The sequence below is a fragment of the Pteronotus mesoamericanus genome, unplaced genomic scaffold, assembly GCF_021234165.1.
Source record: "Pteronotus mesoamericanus isolate MK-2021 breed Mesoamerican mustached bat unplaced genomic scaffold, CSHL_Meso_final scaffold_167, whole genome shotgun sequence".
Classification (NCBI taxonomy): Eukaryota; Metazoa; Chordata; class Mammalia; order Chiroptera; family Mormoopidae; genus Pteronotus; species Pteronotus mesoamericanus.
Window position 1 is genome coordinate 1,102,957 of NW_026555308.1, and position 16,860 is coordinate 1,119,816.

The 16,860-nt window shown below is 55.4% G+C and overlaps 3 protein-coding genes across 4 annotated transcripts; 2 read left to right on the top strand and 1 right to left on the bottom strand.

Annotated features, from left to right (window-relative positions):
• Positions 1 to 110: 110 nt before the first annotated feature.
• NOXO1 (NADPH oxidase organizer 1) lies at positions 111 to 5,290 on the bottom strand. The gene is given in 8 exon segments (XM_054589397.1): positions 111 to 566; positions 648 to 765; positions 1,055 to 1,168; positions 1,268 to 1,449; positions 1,604 to 1,873; positions 1,875 to 1,960; positions 2,150 to 2,230; positions 4,847 to 5,290. Coding segments are annotated over 8 exon segments (1,338 nt in total). The 5' UTR covers positions 5,066 to 5,290; the 3' UTR covers positions 111 to 298.
• Positions 5,193 to 8,031, top strand: GFER (growth factor, augmenter of liver regeneration). The gene is made up of 3 exons (XM_054589398.1): positions 5,193 to 5,695; positions 6,083 to 6,279; positions 7,221 to 8,031. Exons 1-3 carry the CDS (start codon positions 5,432 to 5,434, stop codon positions 7,381 to 7,383), a joined length of 624 nt encoding a protein of 207 aa, XP_054445373.1. The 5' UTR covers positions 5,193 to 5,431; the 3' UTR covers positions 7,384 to 8,031.
• A 3,376-nt stretch (positions 8,032 to 11,407) lies between these two features.
• Positions 11,408 to 15,796, top strand: SYNGR3 (synaptogyrin 3). 2 transcript variants are annotated; one of them, XM_054589193.1, is made up of 4 exons: positions 11,408 to 11,628; positions 13,561 to 13,798; positions 14,007 to 14,149; positions 14,224 to 15,796. In XM_054589193.1, exons 1-4 carry the CDS (start codon positions 11,530 to 11,532, stop codon positions 14,431 to 14,433), a joined length of 690 nt encoding a protein of 229 aa, XP_054445168.1. In that variant the 5' UTR covers positions 11,408 to 11,529; the 3' UTR covers positions 14,434 to 15,796. The 2 variants fall into 2 exon arrangements, with proteins under 2 accessions (XP_054445168.1, XP_054445169.1); XM_054589194.1 differs by lacking the exon at positions 11,408 to 11,628 and adding an exon at positions 13,219 to 13,350.
• The last annotated feature ends 1,064 nt before the right edge of the window (positions 15,797 to 16,860 follow it).

Consider the following 16,860-nt stretch of genomic DNA (forward strand, 5'->3'; position numbering starts at 1 on the left):
GGTCCCAGGCCACAACCTTGGCTAAGCACCATCCCTGTGCCTTGGCCTGGCTGAAATCCAACAAGCCCTGCCCCTCAAAATGGACACTGGGTGTAGGTTAATTAGAACTTTACTCAAATGAAATGGGAAGGTATAGCCTCCTGGCCTTGCGAGCCAGGGAGTCCCAACCTCAAAGGTGCCTCCCCCTGCCCTGAGGTTGGTATGGCTGCCATCAGTCATCCCTGGGGTCTGGAACCCCTGGCCTGCTGCTCCATCTGTGAGATGTAGAGCATAGCCCTCCACACAGTTCCACATACCTTCAAGGAGGTCCCTGACTCCATGGGTCCCTCCCCAGTGCCCTACGGGTGATGGTGCAGCAGCACCTCTGAATGGCACTTGGCAGAGGGTGGGTGGGCACAGCAGGGGGAAGGGTCATGACCTGAGGGCACTCAGGGAAGCTTTGGGCTTCCCCTGCCCTGTCTTGCCTACCCTCTGCCCCAGAGTGGAGCCCTGGTCTGCTCAGGAACGTGCCTAGCCCATCTGGCTGCAGTAGTACAGAGGGGAGAAGACCGGTGCGGCCACTGAACCTGCAAGGAGAGTAGGGCTCAGTCAGCATTTGGCCTGTCCACCCCCCTAGAGTCCCTCCTCTCCCCACTAAAGTCCCACACCTGCACAGCCACCAGCCTCGGTCTGACATTTCCAGCACTTGCACTCTTGCCCCCGCGGGCACTGAAAGTTCATCCACTTGACTGCCCTCATAGGCTCGGGAAACGCAGAACTGTGAACCTAAGAGTGGGCACTTTGGGGTTAACCACAGGGCTCCCATCTCAGCCCCCTCATTGGACTCTCACTGAATCCCTGTTTCTGAGCTCTCTGGATCTCTGCTGATACCAGGGACCACTCTAAAACCCACTTGGGCTCCCACCTGCAATGGGGACCAAGCACACTAGGGGACTGCCGCCACCTAGTCCTTCCATGGCATCCCTCCCCTCGGTCAAGTGCTTCCTGTACCCTCGCCTTGCTGCACACTGCTTGGTGGTGGTGGTAGGCACAGGGAGGAGGGTTAGTCTCATACCCCTACTCCCTAGGGGTTGTCTCCCATCTTGTCCCTGGCCCAGGGCCACCTCCTCCAAGTAGGGAGCAGGAAACCATGCCATCTGCTGGTCTTCATTAGCCACCAGCCACCAGCCTGTGTACAAGAGGTGGGTGGGGGTTCAGAACCCCAGGCATGCTGAGATCCTGGGGGCAGCAGGTTAGGATTAGCCCCCAGGCACCTGCCCAACCCCACCTGAGGGGTGTTGCAGCAGCACTTGTAGTTCCTCCTGAACTTGTACATCAAAGGGCTGGCCCCTGATATCCTGGGTGCTGAAGGGCTGCAGGGAGTGCAGTCTCTGAGCCACCAGGCTGCCTATGGCGATGCTTCTCACAGGGCCGGGTACAGGCTCTTCCTGGACAGGCAAGATCACCAGGCTGGAAGGGCAGTGGTAGCAGGAAGGAGGTGTGTGGTGATAGATTGCCACCACTCACAAGTCCAACCAGCCTTGTACCTCCTAGGCCCTTCCTCCGCCATGCTGTCCCCATCCTCCAAATGCTTCCCATAGGGAGTTAAGAATGACTCAGGCACCTGCCAGGTGGCAGTGAGGGCTCCAGGTCCTGGGGCTGTGGTTCAAAAAAGCCAGTGAGCACCAGGTCCCTGGACACGCGCGCTGTCACCAGCAGTGTCTGCAAATAGGTCTCCAGCAACCGCAGGTGTGCCAGGCCGCGGCCTGTGCGACCCCCTCGCACCAGCAGCAATGTGGATACACCTGTAGGCACCGCAGGGACAGACTGGAACCCTGCCCCAAGGCTCCCGCCACCAGGCTCCTGCTGCTGCCCCTACCCCTCCCAGGATCCCAGCGGCCTGACCTGGAAGCTTGGGGAGAACTCGGTCGGATCTGCGCAGTAGGCCTGCCTCCACTGGGAAGGTCTCCTTGAGGGTCTTCTAAGGGCAAGAACCAGTGTATCTGTCTTTGAGAGCCCACTGGGTTATCTTGGGAGGGCAGGAGTCCCTTGCTGGGATCTGGGATCTTAGGGGCTAGAAGCCAGCAAGGGCATTGGGGCAGCACTATCAGGGTGGGGGGAAGGTAGGTATGTGGTGGGAGGAAGTCAGGGTCACCCCAGATTCACTCACATGGAGCCTCCTGAACTCGTCACAGGTCCTTCGCACAAAGGTGTTGCTGTTGTCTGACCAGCGCACAGAGAAGGCGAAAGTCTGCTAGAGGAAAGGGTGGGGGCTCCTGGGAGGGACTGGGCCATGAATTCCCTTTTTTCCTCCTCCCCTCCCTCCCTCCCTCCCTCCCTCTCTCCCTCTCTCCTTCTGAAGTTGGCAGTGACCAGACCATACTTGAAACCTGTCTGTCTGCACCAGAGCTGTTGCTTGTACAGACACTGGGTGCCGAGAGCCCGCCATAGCTGTGGCCTATGGGTCGAGAGTCCTCCTGGAAGACTGGTCGCAACTCCCGTGTACACTTCAGACCTGCCAGGTCCTTACAGCACTGCCCTACCCCTGTGTCCTTTTTCCTCACTGGCCCCAACCTAAAGATCTAGGGGGAGAAACAGGAGCAGAGGGCTTGGAGGGTAGGAGGGAAGAGCACAGAGGCAGTGACGGGAAGTCCGGGGTGGGAGGGTGGGGAGGCTGGGACTGCTGCCTGAGGCCCTCCTGCCCAAATCTGGCCATGGGAGGAGGAGAAGGAAGAGCCATCAAAGTGCTCCGCCAGGCCTGGCCCTCCCTCCAGGCTGTCCAGTAGTGCTGTGCAGTGCTGGGATTGGTGAGAGCCTCCAGCTAGGGTGTGCCCCGCTGTGTGAGCTCTTTTTTTTTTAACCCAAGGGAACTTTATTTTTTAAATATTTATTTTTAGTAAGGGGAAGGGAGAGAGAAAAAGAGGGAGAGAAACATTAATGTGTGGTTGCCTTTCACTTGCCCCTTGAATGTGGGCCTGGCCGCAACCCAGGCATGTGCCCTGACTGGGAATCTAACCAGCAACCCTTTGGTTCCCAGGCCAGCACTCAGTCCACTGAGCCACACTGGCCAGGGCTCACTACACTTTTTTTAAACTTGCCTGAAGAGCTGACACAGTTGTCATCAGTAATAGCTTTATCCTTCCATTGGAGGGAAAATCTCTTAAATGTCTCCAAGTCACAAAGGAGGAAATTTGTGTTAAGTGAGTAATGTCAGTTTTTCTGTGTGTGTTTGGGAGAGTTGGACCTCAGACCCACCTGAGGTTTCCCTCTGTGGTGGTCCATCTCTAGTCACCAGTACTTGGGGGTGGGGGTGACTAGGACTGTTTTGAGATGCCTCCGAATTTACACTTTATTACAAGTTACTGCACACACTGCTTCTGGGATCAGGAGTGACCATTCTCCCACTGGAGTGGTGAGAAGACTCTGGAATATCCAGAGGGTGTGTGCCCTGGTGCTCCACAATTCTGGGCTGCTGCTTTGTAGGGGAGATGTCTGGAGCCCCATCTAACCTTGACCCATAGTGGTTCCTCCTCCTGATGGGGGCCAACCAGCTCTGTGTTGGGACCCCCTCCCTACCCCAAGCCCTTCAGGGAGGAGTCAGAGTCTAGAGCATTCCTCCAAGGAACCACCCTGGCTTGGACAAAGAGCTTTTGTGTGTCCCTCCAACAGCTCTTTCTGAAGCTTTCAAACCTTTCCTGGTTTTGGCCTAGACAGTGAATGCCTGCTGGCATAGACGTGATGTGCAGAATGCCTTTAGTCCAGCTGTCCAAACTCTCCTCAGCCGTGCTGAGGGTGCTTGGCCTGGCAGGGTCCAGGTTGGAATAGACCCTGCTCCACTCTAAGACAAAGGATAGAAACTAGGGAAGGGCCCATTTACAAACAGCTAGGGACCTAGGAGGGTGCTGAGCCACACACCCCACCCCCCTAACTGCCCCAACTGCCAACCCTGCTCCACATTCCCTGCAACCCTGGATCCTTTCCATTCTCTCCCTCTCTATGGGCCCTACCATTTTCTGATTTGGACAACTGCAACAGTTCCCTCCACCCAATGTCCATGCTCCTTACTTGCTCCCATGAAGTTTACTTTCCAGAGGAATCTTGGCAAAACAGAAATGGGACCAGGTAGAAACTGTCCAAAACTGCACAAAACTGTCCAGTAACTTCTGACAGTCCTTGGAATTAATTTCCAGTTCCCATGACAGCTGACAAGGTCCTTGATGGGCCCTTGCCCACCTCTGCGTCTCTGGTCCCCAGGTCCTGTCTCACTGACATTTCTGCCCATGCAAGAGGCCAAGATCCCCCACCTTAAAGCCTTGTCCTTGATTGCCCTCCTTCGCTGATTCCTCTTCCTAAGGTCTCTGCCTAAAGGTCACTTTCTCAAAGAGGCCACCTGAATTCTGAATTTACCACCCCATTATGGTTATGGCTCCCGCCACAGTTTGTAAGCGAACATTTATTAAAGTATAACTCTTTTGTTTGTTTGTTTGTTTGTTTGTTTTTGTCTTGACCACTGGACTATGAGCAGAGGAGGTCCAGTTTTATCTTGTTCCCCGCCTTGCCCAGCTCCTAGAACAGTGCTTGGAACAAATTAGGCACTAAACAATTATCTGAGGACTGAATGAATGTACCTGTGGAAACAGGTATTCCCTGAGGCCACTCCTGACATGGATTTAACTCCATGCAAGCTAGAGGATCCGGGGCCGCTTGGTTCATGCAGAAGCCGAGACGCACGCCACCTCCTCTGCAGGCACAGTCCCACCCTACCTTGCCTTGTGCTCGTTGCCACGGCGCCGACCCCCCGGGGGCTGATCCCCGCGACCCCGGCCCTAGAGCTCACCGCCCTCTGTGCGCTCAATGCCCCGCTTACGTTGCCATAGCGCCCCGCAGCCGGCTGGGGGCCGTGCCCCCAAGCTGAAGGCACAGAGCCTGGCCACTGGCACACGGAACGGTCACAGCGGGAGGGATGGGGTCGTCGAGGGCCGCAACACGGACTTCGTCTCGGCCGCAGACCAAGTCCACGGCGCGGCCGCGGCGCACCTTCCACAACACTCTGCTCTTCTGCTGGAGGAAGCGAGAGCCTCGCCATGAAGGACAAAAGCCGGGCTCGGGTAAAGGAACTAGGTCCAGGCGTGTGGCCAGGACCCGGGCCTCTGGCCCCGCCTCCGCCCCGGCCCGGACCTCCGGCGCGTCCTTGGCCAGAACCCGGACCTCGAACTCTGCCTCCTCCCGAGTGCGGGCCCCGGCTCCCAGTTCCACCTCCACGCTGGACCCCGCCTCCACGCGGGACTCCGACCCCAGTCCTATCCCCAACCCGGCCTCCCCGCCCGAGCCTGCGGCATGCGCGCCCGGCTCCTGTGGCCGCGCCCTGGCGGCTGCGCGCGCGCTGGCCTGGAGGCCGACGTGGAGATCCTTCTGGAGGCCGAGCTGGCCCGGCAGCCACTGCGCGGGCAACATGGCGGCGCCCAGTGAACGGGGGAGCTTCCGCGGTGGGAATCTCTTCTCCTTTTTGCCCGGCGGCGCGCGCTCCGAAGCAATGGAGGATGTGGTGACGGACGCGCGCGGCCGGGGCGCGGGACGGAGAGATACTGCCGCCGCCTCGGCCCCGACTCCAACCCCAGCGCCGACCCCCGACTCTCAGGTCCCCGAGGACATCTCCCGGAGACGGCCCTGCCGTGCCTGCGTGGATTTCAAGTCTTGGATGCGGACGCAGCAGAAGGTGCAGATGCCTGGGGGCGCTACCTCTCCGCAGAAGCTCGCGAGCCCTGCCCACCTCTAGCCCCGGCCCGCACATGACTCCCTTCCCTGCCCCTGGCCCCGACACCTTGTTCTCAGGCTCCCCAGGCAGACCTCCCAACGCCCAGACTGAGCGGTCCCACAGGTCCTATGTCTGAAAGACTTATGCCCCCCCTGGGTTGGCTGTTCCTGAACCTTGCTCCCAAGGTAGCCCCGGCCTTTCGGCTTTCACACTCAACGTGGGCCGGATCTGCTGCAGGACTAAAGTCTGGAGTCAGCGGGCCTCCAGCTGGGGAGGGGAAAAGGGGACCTTTGTAGGCTTCTGGTCGGGGGAGACTGAACTGACCCTTGGTCGGCCCTCCTTCTGCAGCGGGACAGCAAGTTTAGGGAAGATTGTCCTCAGGATCGTGAGGAACTGGGCCGCCACAGCTGGTCTGTCCTTCACACTCTGGCTGCCTACTACCCTGACCTGCCCACCCCAGAACAGCAGCAAGACATGGCTCAGTTCATACATTTATTTTCCAAGTTTTACCCCTGTGAGGAGTGTGCCGAAGATATAAGGAAGAGGTAAGTTATTCTCTATCGTCTCCAGTCAGCAGAGCATCCTACCAGGAGGTCGGCCTGGGGCCCCTGACTGATATAAAGGAGATCTCAGAGAAATAGGTGCAGAGATGGCAGAGATTGGCAGAGGGTTGCCAAGAGCAGGGAACACCAACAGAGTTGGGACTGGATCATCTGAGCCATCAAAAGCCAAGCAGCCTGGGGCTGCTCCTGGGCTCTACTGCTTTCTGCAGCCACTGGCCTGGAGGGAGGGCTTCCCTCAAGAGGTCTCTTGCTTAGGAACCAATGGAGGATCCAAGAGTTTTAAGGAGGACTCCACTTTGCCTTACTTCCAGAGTAGGATGGCTTGTTTCAAGACCTTGAAAAATCACTGCTTTTGCTTACAAGACCCTGTGGCTTGTTAGCCCAAGAACCATTGTTTGACACCCATAGGTGTTTCTGAGCTAGATTGGGGGGGGCGGGGCGGGGCAGAGCAGCTCTTGATGTTGGAAGTGTGGTCAGTTACAAGAGCTCTTGCTGAGTTGAGGCACCAAGGCCCCATGTGCTAAGAAACAGGCCTGGTTTTTAGTTACGCTTTTGTGCAGGCCCTATACTTTCCCTTTCCATACATTGCTTGGGGCTGGGGAAGCTGGGATGAAACATCCTGATTGTTATGAGGTTGTAAAGTTATCTGGTCTATGTTAATGTCTTACCCTGGGCTCTTATCAGGGTTTAACAAGCTCCCCAAGTGGGGTTTTAAGCAAGCCTAGGAGTCCACCACTCCTGGATGCTACAGAGCTATCCTGTTTTGGGAATTACTGTCTCTCAGAACTTGAGGGCACAACTTGGTGTAGCTCATAGCCCATCCCATCTCTTCCCTGGATTGAGTATGCAAGGAGCTAGCTGGCAGGGCAGGGGCAGTGGGACCACTGTTTGCCCTCATTCTCTGTGTGCTTCTGACCATGCAGGATATGTAGGAACCAGCCAGACACGCGTACACGGGCCTGTTTAACCCAGTGGCTGTGCCGCCTGCACAACGAGGTGAACCACAAGCTAGGCAAGCCAGACTTCGACTGCTCTAAAGTGGATGAGCGCTGGCGTGACGGCTGGAAGGATGGCTCCTGCGACTAGAGGGCGGCTAGCCGAAGACCATGGGGCTCCCTGGCTAGAGAGGGGCAGGGCACTTATTAAAGTGCAGCAGAGCCAGGGGCTGCTGTGTGTGTGTGTTGGGTGGTCCCCAGACACTGCCCATAGGGCACTTTGCTTCTTAGGTCTCAGATTGAAGTGGAGGTGCCTGCTGCAGGCACCCTGATGGCCCCCTCCTCAGCCGATGCCCTGTGGGACTGCAGGTTAAGGAATAGGAACAGCCCAGGCTATCCCTTCTGTTCTGGATGCAGCCTCCTGCCCACCTCACACCCTGGTGCCCACTTCCCCACACAGGAAGGTGATGGGGTTGGCTGGGCTCCCCTGTCCCACAAAACCTCAATGACCTCAAGACCAGGTCATTGTCTCCCAGGTGTGTAGCTAGGGACAACAGTGGTGACTGTAGACCCAGAGGCTGTGTGCTGTTTGTAATTCAGGAAAGAGGCCTGGGGACTAAGCTTTCCACCCTCAGTCCCTATAGGGAGAGAAAGCGCAGGCAGGGTTCTTCTCTGAGGGTCTGAACCTGCAGCCCATTTTCTGTCTAGTACATTGCCTTCTAGGCTTGTCAGAGGCTTCCTGGAGCCAGCTTCCTTGGAGCGTGAGACAAAAATAAAATGCTGAAGAAGTGACAGAGAACCTGACTTCAGTGTGTTTTGTGCTGGGACTTGCAGTGAGGGACAGGGCCTGCCTTCACCCCTCTGTGGTCAGCTCCTTCCTCGTGTCTGGGTTCTGGCTCCTAAGGAGAAAGGAAATGTTTCAAGGCAAGAGTGAGCCAGGATGCTCCAGAACAGCAAGGAGGTGTGAGTTCCTCAAGCTGAAGGAGGTTTGTCAGAGAGGTAAGGGGGAGTCAGCATGAAGTTTTCAAGGCCTCAGCAAGGATGTGGAGTTTTTAATTTTTTTTATTATTGATTTTTTTTTTAAGAGAAAAAGGAAGGGGGAAAAAAACATTGATTTGATGATTCACTTATTTATGCATTCATTTGTTGATTCTTGTGTGTGCCCTGACCAGAGGTCAAATCTGCAACCTTGGCATATCGGGATAATGTTCTAACCGAGTTACTCGGCCAGAGCCAAGGACATGGTTTTAACACCTAGCTTTAAAATAATTTTATTTATTTATTTTTAGAGAGAAGGGAAAGGAGGGAGGGAGGGAGGGAAACATTGATTGGTTGCTTCTTGCACACCCCAAATTGGGGACCTGGCCCACATCCCAGGCATGTGTCTGACCAGGAATCAAACCAGCAGCCTCTCAGTCCACAGGCTAACACTCGAACCATTGAGCCACACCAGCCAGGGCATAACACCTGGCTTTTGTGACAGGAAGGTCTTGGAGGAATTGGAGCCAAGGAATGGGGAGATGGGACTTTTTTTCTAGAGAGAAACATTGATTTGTTCCACATATTTATGCAGTCGTTGGTTGATTCTTGCATGTGCCCTGACTGGGGGGTCAGACCCACCTTGGTGTATTGGGACAGTGCTCTAACTGAGCTACCTGGCCAGGGCCTTTTTGTTTTTTTTGTTTTTTTTTTAAATAGGAACTTCACTTTTTTTTTTTTTTTTGAAAGAGGAAGGGAGAGAGAGAAACATTGATTTGTTCTTCCACTTATTTATGCATTCATTGGTTGCTGCTTGTGTGTATCTGGGGATTAAACCCACAACCTTGGCATATCAGACCTACTGAGAGCTACCCAGCCAGGGCTGAGCTGTGACTTTTGAAAGGTTTTTCTGATCTGGGATGAGGCAGACATGGATGGAAGCAGGGAGGGCAGGCACCCACGTGGCAGCTGAGTGGGAAGCTGGCCCCAGGGTGGATGGGAGAGGATGCCACCAGATTCGAAGGTACAGCCAAGAGGGAGAGCCAAAGGTTACACGGTTTCTGGCCCAAGAAACTAAGGCTGGAGTTGCTGTGTGTTTCAGTGAGATGGAGATGGCTCTTTGAGTGGAGCAGGTTTGGGGGTGCCCTGGACTCCACTTTTGATCCTTTCTGATCTGCTCAGCTACGCCTGTTCCAAGGGCCTTGGCTCCCAGCTGGAATTGCTCAGCAGCAGTGTGTCCCATCCCTGTAGTCAGAAAGCTCCAGTCGCCTCCATCCCCATCGTGCTTCAGCGTCTCCCTGGGCAAAGGGCACGATGTGCCACAGCTTCCTCAGCACCTTCATCTGACTGTTCTCACAGTGGTTCTGGCTTCCACAAGGTGGTACTCTGAGGGGCCAAGTGACACAAAGAAACAGGGAACAGCCAGGAGAAAGTTGCTCTTCCTTCCCCAGATGAACTGTCCCCAGCACAGTTCTCTCTGGCCTTTCCTGAGTAGTCTGAGTCACTGTGGTCAGGTCAGGAACAGACCTCCTCTATTTCTCTTCTTCCCTGCTTCACTTCCCTTGTTTCCTAACTCTGGCTTCCCTGAGGTTTCGCCCCCCGCCGCCCCTACAAATCAGACTGTTAAACTCTGCCACAGACTGTTTTTCAGGGCAACCAGGCTAAGTGGGACTCTAGTTCAAGGAAGGTTCTGGCTGGAGCTGTCAGCACTTAGTCCAATAGAGTGAGCATAGAGAGACAAGAGCCATGATCATGTCCTGGGGTCCCTAAAGCTTGATGGTCACAGGTTGGACAAGAGGAGGGAACCTGAAAGGGGTAACAAGAAAGGGCATATGAAGTGAGAGGAACATGAGGAGAGGGAGACATCTAAGAAGCCTTTCCAGGAGGGTGGAGACCTCAGCATCTGAATTGCCCCAGGACTAAAAGGAGCAAGCAGTGACATGGGACAGCTGGAGGGGAATTGGGAGTCAAGAATGGATGTTTGTTAACATAGAAAAAAGTGTACCATTGTTTGGGTGCTGATGCAAATGATTAAGTAAAAGGGGCAAATGGATGGTACCGGAGACAGAACAGTTACTGGCAGGTGAGAGGTGGTAGGACTCGATGCACAGTGTAAGGCACTTGACTGGTCGGCAGCACCTCTGACCACACCTGCCCTAGTATGGGTTCCCCAAGGGGCTGGGCCAGGCACCACCCTCTGTCTGCAGAAACCATGACACGGACCTGGACTTAAGTCCAAGCTCTTCACTTCTATGATCCAGGAACTTAACCAGCCTGCCTATTTACCACCTGAGAAATGGGAGTGATAATAGTCCCTACCCACTGCCCCCCGTCACAGGTCATTGTGAAGTACTTTGCACTGTAAATGCTCAACAAATGCAGACTTGTCTTATCAACGCCCTAGATAGAAACATAAGGGTCATTGGGGGTCCTGGGGCTGGGCTGGAAGGAAACTGAAGAAAGGGACATGGTCTAACTGGGGGCCAAGGATCTGTGGCACAGGGCTGGTAAGTCCCATTTCAGCTGAACTATCTCTGGTGTTTCTCCACACTCCTTGGTCTCAAACTAAACACTCAGCCATGAGTTAGTCCAGGAAACCCAGGGTGTTGAAGACTCAGAACATCCTTGAAATGACATCTGGCCACACAGAGGAAAGGAGCAGAGACAGCCCAGCTCCCACCGGTACTGGCCTGTGGGCTCTGCCCACCTGGACAAGTGCCCCTAGGGTGAGAGGCCATTCTCCCTGTCCGGAAGGCTAGAACCGTTTGAAGAAGCTAGGGTACAGTAGGGGGTCATGGGGGAAAAGCCCCAGAGTGCCCTGTTCCCCTTTCCTGAGGGCTTGGGGGAAGACACTGGAGCCCACCGGCCTCAGTTACACATTCATAAAAAGGTCCTGCTCAGAAGAGTGAGGTCAGGTCCCCTCAGTACACCCGCTCCGCTACAGCAAAGGCGGAGCCCAATGTCAGCCTGTACTGCTTGACTCCTTGTGAGGGGCAGTGGGCGCCCCAGCCCCTTGCCCCTGCTCCATGATTGTGATGGGCGAGTCCTGCCGCTAAGCGTTGGAGGGGTAGAAGGAGGGCGGGGTTGAGGGGCGGGAGGGCTCTAGCTGGGTGCGTGGACCAGAGCTGGTGGTGGGGGGTGCGGGCTCGGCCCCGCCCTGCGCGCCCCCGCTATAGCCAGTGCGCGCTCCCAGGAGGCGTTAGAGGTAGAGGCAGCACCAGCAGCTTCCGCAGCAGCCCCGGGTGGTCTCGGGGCCTGACGGCCTAACGGACTGAGGGACTGAAGGCACCCGGGGTGCTCCCGCCTGCTGGGGCTGGCCATGGAAGGAGCTTCGTTCGGTGCGGGCCGTGCGGGTACTGCCCTGGATCCCGTGAGCTTCGCGAAGCGGCCCCAGACTCTGCTGAGGGTCGTGTCCTGGGTGAGTGGCCCCTACACCGGTACCTGATCCTACCTCGCCTTGCATTCCTTGTCCCACCGCCCTGCCCCTCACCCCCATCCTCTTCCTCGCCGGCCCCCTCCCCCTCCCACCCGCAGGTTGGGGTGACGTCACCCGGCTGGGCGCGCCCACCTGCGGGTGGGGGAGGGGTCGGCAACAACAACCTGGGACCTTGAGAGGTCACCGCTCGCTGCCCCCTCCCCCGCAATTCCTCTTTAGGTTTAACTGTCCCTTTTTTCAGTCCTCGCTCCGTTTTTTCCTGTTCTCATGACCTGGAAGCGGGCACAGGGGTGGGACGGGATTCGCGGAGGGAATCCGGCCATCGTCTCAGCCCCAGGAGGGGGCTACAGGTGCGGAGAGGATCAGGCAGAGCCTTTCCCCTGCTTCTCCTGCACACATATCCTCCACGCTCTTTTGAAGGGAGCTGGCCCTTCCCAGGTCCCCCAGTTGCATCTGTGAGTTGGGAGGTGCTCCGGTACCCTGGGTGGGGCAGCCAGATGGGGTTCTGCTTTGGGAAGGCTGACTGGAGGTGGTGTGGGAGGGGCAGATTTTGGGGACAGTCTAGCTACTGAGGCATCCCTAGACTGGTGGCCTGCTCCTCCTTTCCACTCCTCCAAGTAGGAGAGATGGGAGGTAGGGTGCTGAGTTCTGGTGGTAGCAGTTGGTGGTAGCTGCACCTACTGGCTGGTTTTAGAGTAGGGCGGTGCCCAGGGTGTTGCAGGGGGCCACTGCCTTTTGGGGGGAGTTACTCTGGCCAGACCAGGATGTAGGAACCCTACCTTCCAGTCTCCGCTCTGGTTCAACTTGTGGACCACTCCTGGGGTACAAATCCATGTCCGGCACCTCAGTTTCCCTCTTGACCAAGTCTCTAGGTTCCCGGGTTGGCAAGGAGAGAAATGAAATTAAACGAGAGGTTTGTTTTTTTGTTTTTTGTTGGTTTTTTTTTTTTTTTTTTTTGAGACATAGGCCTGCCCAGAGCTAAAAGAACAGCACCTGGTTTAAACTGACCACGGTCCACCTCCTACCTGCCTTCCAGCCCTTGTGGCAACAAGGGTGCTGGTGCTTAACTGAAATGCAGAGGTCAATCCTGTCGCCTTTTAAGCCCAAACACTTTTATGTGTGGTATTAATAATTAATCATAGTAATGTGGGGTCATCATCCCTTGAGTGTCCACAAGTATAGGATGCTGTGTGGGCATTATTTCTCTCCCCAACATCCCATGAACTGAACCTGTGATTACATATAATGTGCTAGGAAACAGGGCTGCACAGCTCATAAATGCTGAGGGTGGGTCCCACACAGGGCCTGGCCCACAGTTGTGTGCAGCTGCCCCTCTGGTGCACCCCCTACACTCTGGCCTCTCTCTCCCAGCTCCATACCTACCTCCCCTCCACCACCGGCTCAAGCCTGGAATCACTGGTCCAGGTGAAGGCTCCTGTTCCCACACTCTTGAGTGAGCTGTGAGGAGACACTACCAGCCCCATGCAGTGTGGAAGACCCAGCTCGAATGTCAGCCCTGGCTCTTATCAGCAATGGGACCTCAGACAAATCACTTCACCTGTTGGAGCCCTAATTTCCTCCTCTGTAAAGAGAATAAGAACAATGAATGGCACCTTTGCGACTTTCTGGGAGGATTCTGAGTGAACGCATGTAAAGTAGCAGTTTTAAGCACAGTGCCTGGACATAGGAGTTGCTTGCTAAATGGTACATGTTGTCCATAACTACTAAATAACTGAGGGAGGTATTAAGGGAAGAGTACCCAAAGACCCTCCCCCAGAGACAGGGGCCCTGGGCTGGCAGGGAATGCAGAGACAATCCCAAAGCCGTGGCCATTTGCGGTGGCCCACGGAGAGCTCAGTCCTCGGCAGGGAGGGGCGCCACCGCCAGGGCCTGAGCGCCACCCGCTGCCCGCAGGTGTTCTCCATCGCAGTCTTCGGGCCCATTGTCAACGAGGGTTACGTGAATTCCGAGAGTGGTCCGGAGCTGCGCTGCGTCTTTAACGGGAACGCAGGTGCCTGTCGTTTTGGCGTCACTCTCGGCCTCGGGGCTTTCCTCGCCTGCGCCGCCTTCCTCCTGCTGGACATGCGCTTCCAGCAGATCAGCAGCGTCCGTGACCGCCGTCGCGCGGTGCTGCTGGACCTGGGCTTCTCAGGTGGGTGTGGCCGGGTGGAGAGAGGCAGGCCGGGAAGGGGAGAGCCTGGGGGCTTCTAGGGTGCAGGGCCGCTGGAGGGCCCCGTGATTTTGCAGTGGGTGGGATAGGGACAGGTCTGGGCTGGGCCTCCATGTTTCCGGAAGCCTGTTCCCAGCAATTAAGGACAGTCTAACAGTGGAGCGCCCCTAACCCAGTCGCTCGCCCGCAGCACTCTGGTCCTTCTTGTGGTTTGTGGGCTTCTGCTTCCTTACCAACCAGTGGCAGCGCACAGCGCCCGGGCCAGGCACCACGCAGGCTGGAGACGCAGCGCGGGCCGCCATCACCTTCAGCTTCTTCTCCATCCTCAGTTGGGTGAGTGCGGCCTGCGGGTGGTGAGCGCCAGGCCAGGCTGAGTCTTCTCTGGCTGACCCCAGGCTCCTCCTCAGGTGGCACTCACCGTGAAGGCCCTGCAGCGGTTCCGCCTAGGCACCGACATGTCACTCTTTGCCACCGAACAGCTGGGCACTGGGGCGGGCCAGGCCTACCCCGGCTACCCAGTGGGCAGTGGTGTGGAGGGTACCGAGACCTACCAGAGCCCGCCCTTCACCGAGACCCTGGATACCAGCGCCAAAGGATACCAGGTGCCCGCCTACTAGTGGCTGGCGGGCTCAAACCAGAGCTGGATGGCTGCCCCACCAATGCAGGGCCCAAGGCCTCCTGTGACCTCCCTCAGGTCCTGGTCCAGCTCCAGGGATGGAGGTGTAGCCACTGTGGGACGTCTTGGACCAAGAGAGGATAGCCTCCAGGATGCCAGGGCTGTACCCCCCAAATCCCCCATACCTTTAATCTCCAGCCCCAGGCCTGAGATCTTGAGGAGGGGACAGTACAGCCCTGGACATGTGTGCTCCAGCCTCCAGTGGATCAGCCTGGGCAGGGGGCCATTCCCCTCATGGGGCAGCCAGCCTAGGGCTCACCTGTCCACTCTGGAGGCAGGGATCCAGCTGTCCTCCATAGCCAGGTGCAGGGCTTGCCCCAGGCCGGGGGCAGTGATACTGCCTCCACCCCCATGCCATGACCCAGGGAGCATGGCCAATGGCCACTGTTCCCCATCCCATGTCACCATGGGTAGTGACAGTTTCTTGTTCTTGTCACGGTGGTTCACCCCGTGGGGCCATTTGCGCTCTCTGGAGCCTCCTTCCATTTCCTCTCACCTGCTCATAGAGTAGCCTGGCCTTGATGTTGTGATTGTGGTCTTCAAGTTTCACCTGGTAGTTTCCATGCCATGCCCCAGGCCTCTGACTGAGTGAGTGGCTCTGGCCAGGAAGGCACAGCATGGCTATAGGCCTGGGCACCAGCCTTCTCTCAGCCCTTTAGTAAGACCTTACCCAAGGGAGGCTTGGGACACCTGCGTGCCTGGCAAGACAAGCCCCTGGAGAGGAGAGAAGCTACATCTGCCCAGGGTGCCCTGGAGACACTGTTCTGTGCAAACCTCTTTACTTTGGCTTCCTGGACCAGTCCTGCAACTCCCCACCCTGCACCCCATTTTAAGGCCCAGTTGAAGGTTGAGGTCATTCTGTATAGCTGACTACTCATGCATTGCTCAAAGCTGGCTTTTCACATTATACCAGATGCGGTTGCCACATTTCATTCTTACAGACAGACACCTCCCTCTGGAGTTGCAGTTGAGTGACAACCCTGTTCATTGTAGCATAGATCAATTATGTGTGGATATTTAAGTGAACATGTTTACAACTTTTGTATATATGGATCTCTCCTCCTGTCCTCTGAAAGAACAATCTGTGATTGTGTATTTTCAGTGCCCCATGTTCCAACTGCAAGTTCTTTACAATAAAGACTGTAGCCCTGGCTGGTATAGCTCAGTGGATTGAGTGCTGGCCTGCAAACCAAAGGGTCGCTGGTTTGACGCCCAGTCAGGGCACATGCCTGGGTTGTGGGCCCCATAGGGGACATGCAAGAGGCAACCACACCTTGATGTTTCTCTCCCTCTCTTTTTCTGTCCCTCCCCCCCTAAAAATAAATAAATAAAATATTAAAAAAACAACCCCAAACCACTGTAAATGAGTTTATTGTGGCCTAGATGCTGTTGGGCTCATTTCTACCCCTACCCCTCTCAGTGGCAGCAGCTAGGATCTAAAGGGCCCCAGGGCCAAGAATCTAGGAGGTGGAGGCCAGGCTGACCTCCATGTTCACGGAGTCCTCCAGGTCCACCAGCCCCTCACCACACATCACACTGGGTTGGAACTGAATTGCTCAGAGCTGGCTCTCTGAAATGCTGGTCTCCATCTCTTTTATCCCTCTTATAATAGCAGGATAACTAAATATTTCTTGTGGGAGTATATCTTTAGTAGCTCTTCATCAGTCAATGGATGTAAACTTTGAGTCTATATTACTCCCATGTTCTTGAAGGATAGTTTTACTGGGTATATGAACATTAAGTCATTTTCCTTAGAAATTTTGGATCTTACACTGCTAATGAGAGCAGTGATAACAGTACAATTTGCATTCCTTTGTAGCTTATCTGTCATGTTGGTAATAATTTTTTTCCTAAGTTGTGTGTCTAGATGTGGCTTAAAAAAATTTATCCTGCCTTCACTGGTGTGGCTCAGTGGATTGAGTGCCGGCCTGTGAACCAAAGGGTTGCTGGTTCAATTCCCAGTCAGGGTACATGCCTGGGTTACAGGCCAGGCCCCAGTAGGGGGTGTGCATAGAAGCAACCACACATCGATGTTTCTCTCCTTCTCTTTCTCCTTCCCTTCCCCTCTCTAAAAATAAATTTTTAAAAAAGTTTATCCTTAGTGCTTTTTTTTAAAAATAGTTCTTCACTGCTGGGGAAAAGCACTCATGATTTCTCCGAATGTCCCCTTCTCACCACCTACTACTGGTGGTGGGACCACCACCAGGTGTACCATGCAGCTTCCAGAGTCACATTCTATGACCAGCTTGCCCTTTGGAGATTTTCCCAGCTTGGTCTTCTTTTCTTTTCAACTGAACTGTTTTTGTCAGTTTTTTATTTCTAAGATTTCTAATTGGTTAATAAAGTCCTGGTTAAGTGAAAAGTTAAG

What these genes read in the sequence shown, in the direction of transcription:
- GFER (XM_054589398.1), top strand. Translation starts at nt 5,432, where the DNA reads ATGGCGGCGCCCAGTGAACGGGGGAGCTTCCGCGGTGGGAATCTCTTC. An exon ending in GGATGCGGACGCAGCAGAAG is followed by an intron (nt 5,696 to 6,082) that starts GTGCAGATGCCT and finishes CTCCTTCTGCAG; the next exon opens with CGGGACAGCAAGTTTAGGGA. An exon ending in GCCGAAGATATAAGGAAGAG is followed by an intron (nt 6,280 to 7,220) that starts GTAAGTTATTCT and finishes CTGACCATGCAG; the next exon opens with GATATGTAGGAACCAGCCAG.
- SYNGR3 (XM_054589193.1), top strand. Translation starts at nt 11,530, where the DNA reads ATGGAAGGAGCTTCGTTCGGTGCGGGCCGTGCGGGTACTGCCCTGGAT. An exon ending in GCTGGACCTGGGCTTCTCAG is followed by an intron (nt 13,799 to 14,006) that starts GTGGGTGTGGCC and finishes GCTCGCCCGCAG; the next exon opens with CACTCTGGTCCTTCTTGTGG. An exon ending in TCTTCTCCATCCTCAGTTGG is followed by an intron (nt 14,150 to 14,223) that starts GTGAGTGCGGCC and finishes GCTCCTCCTCAG; the next exon opens with GTGGCACTCACCGTGAAGGC.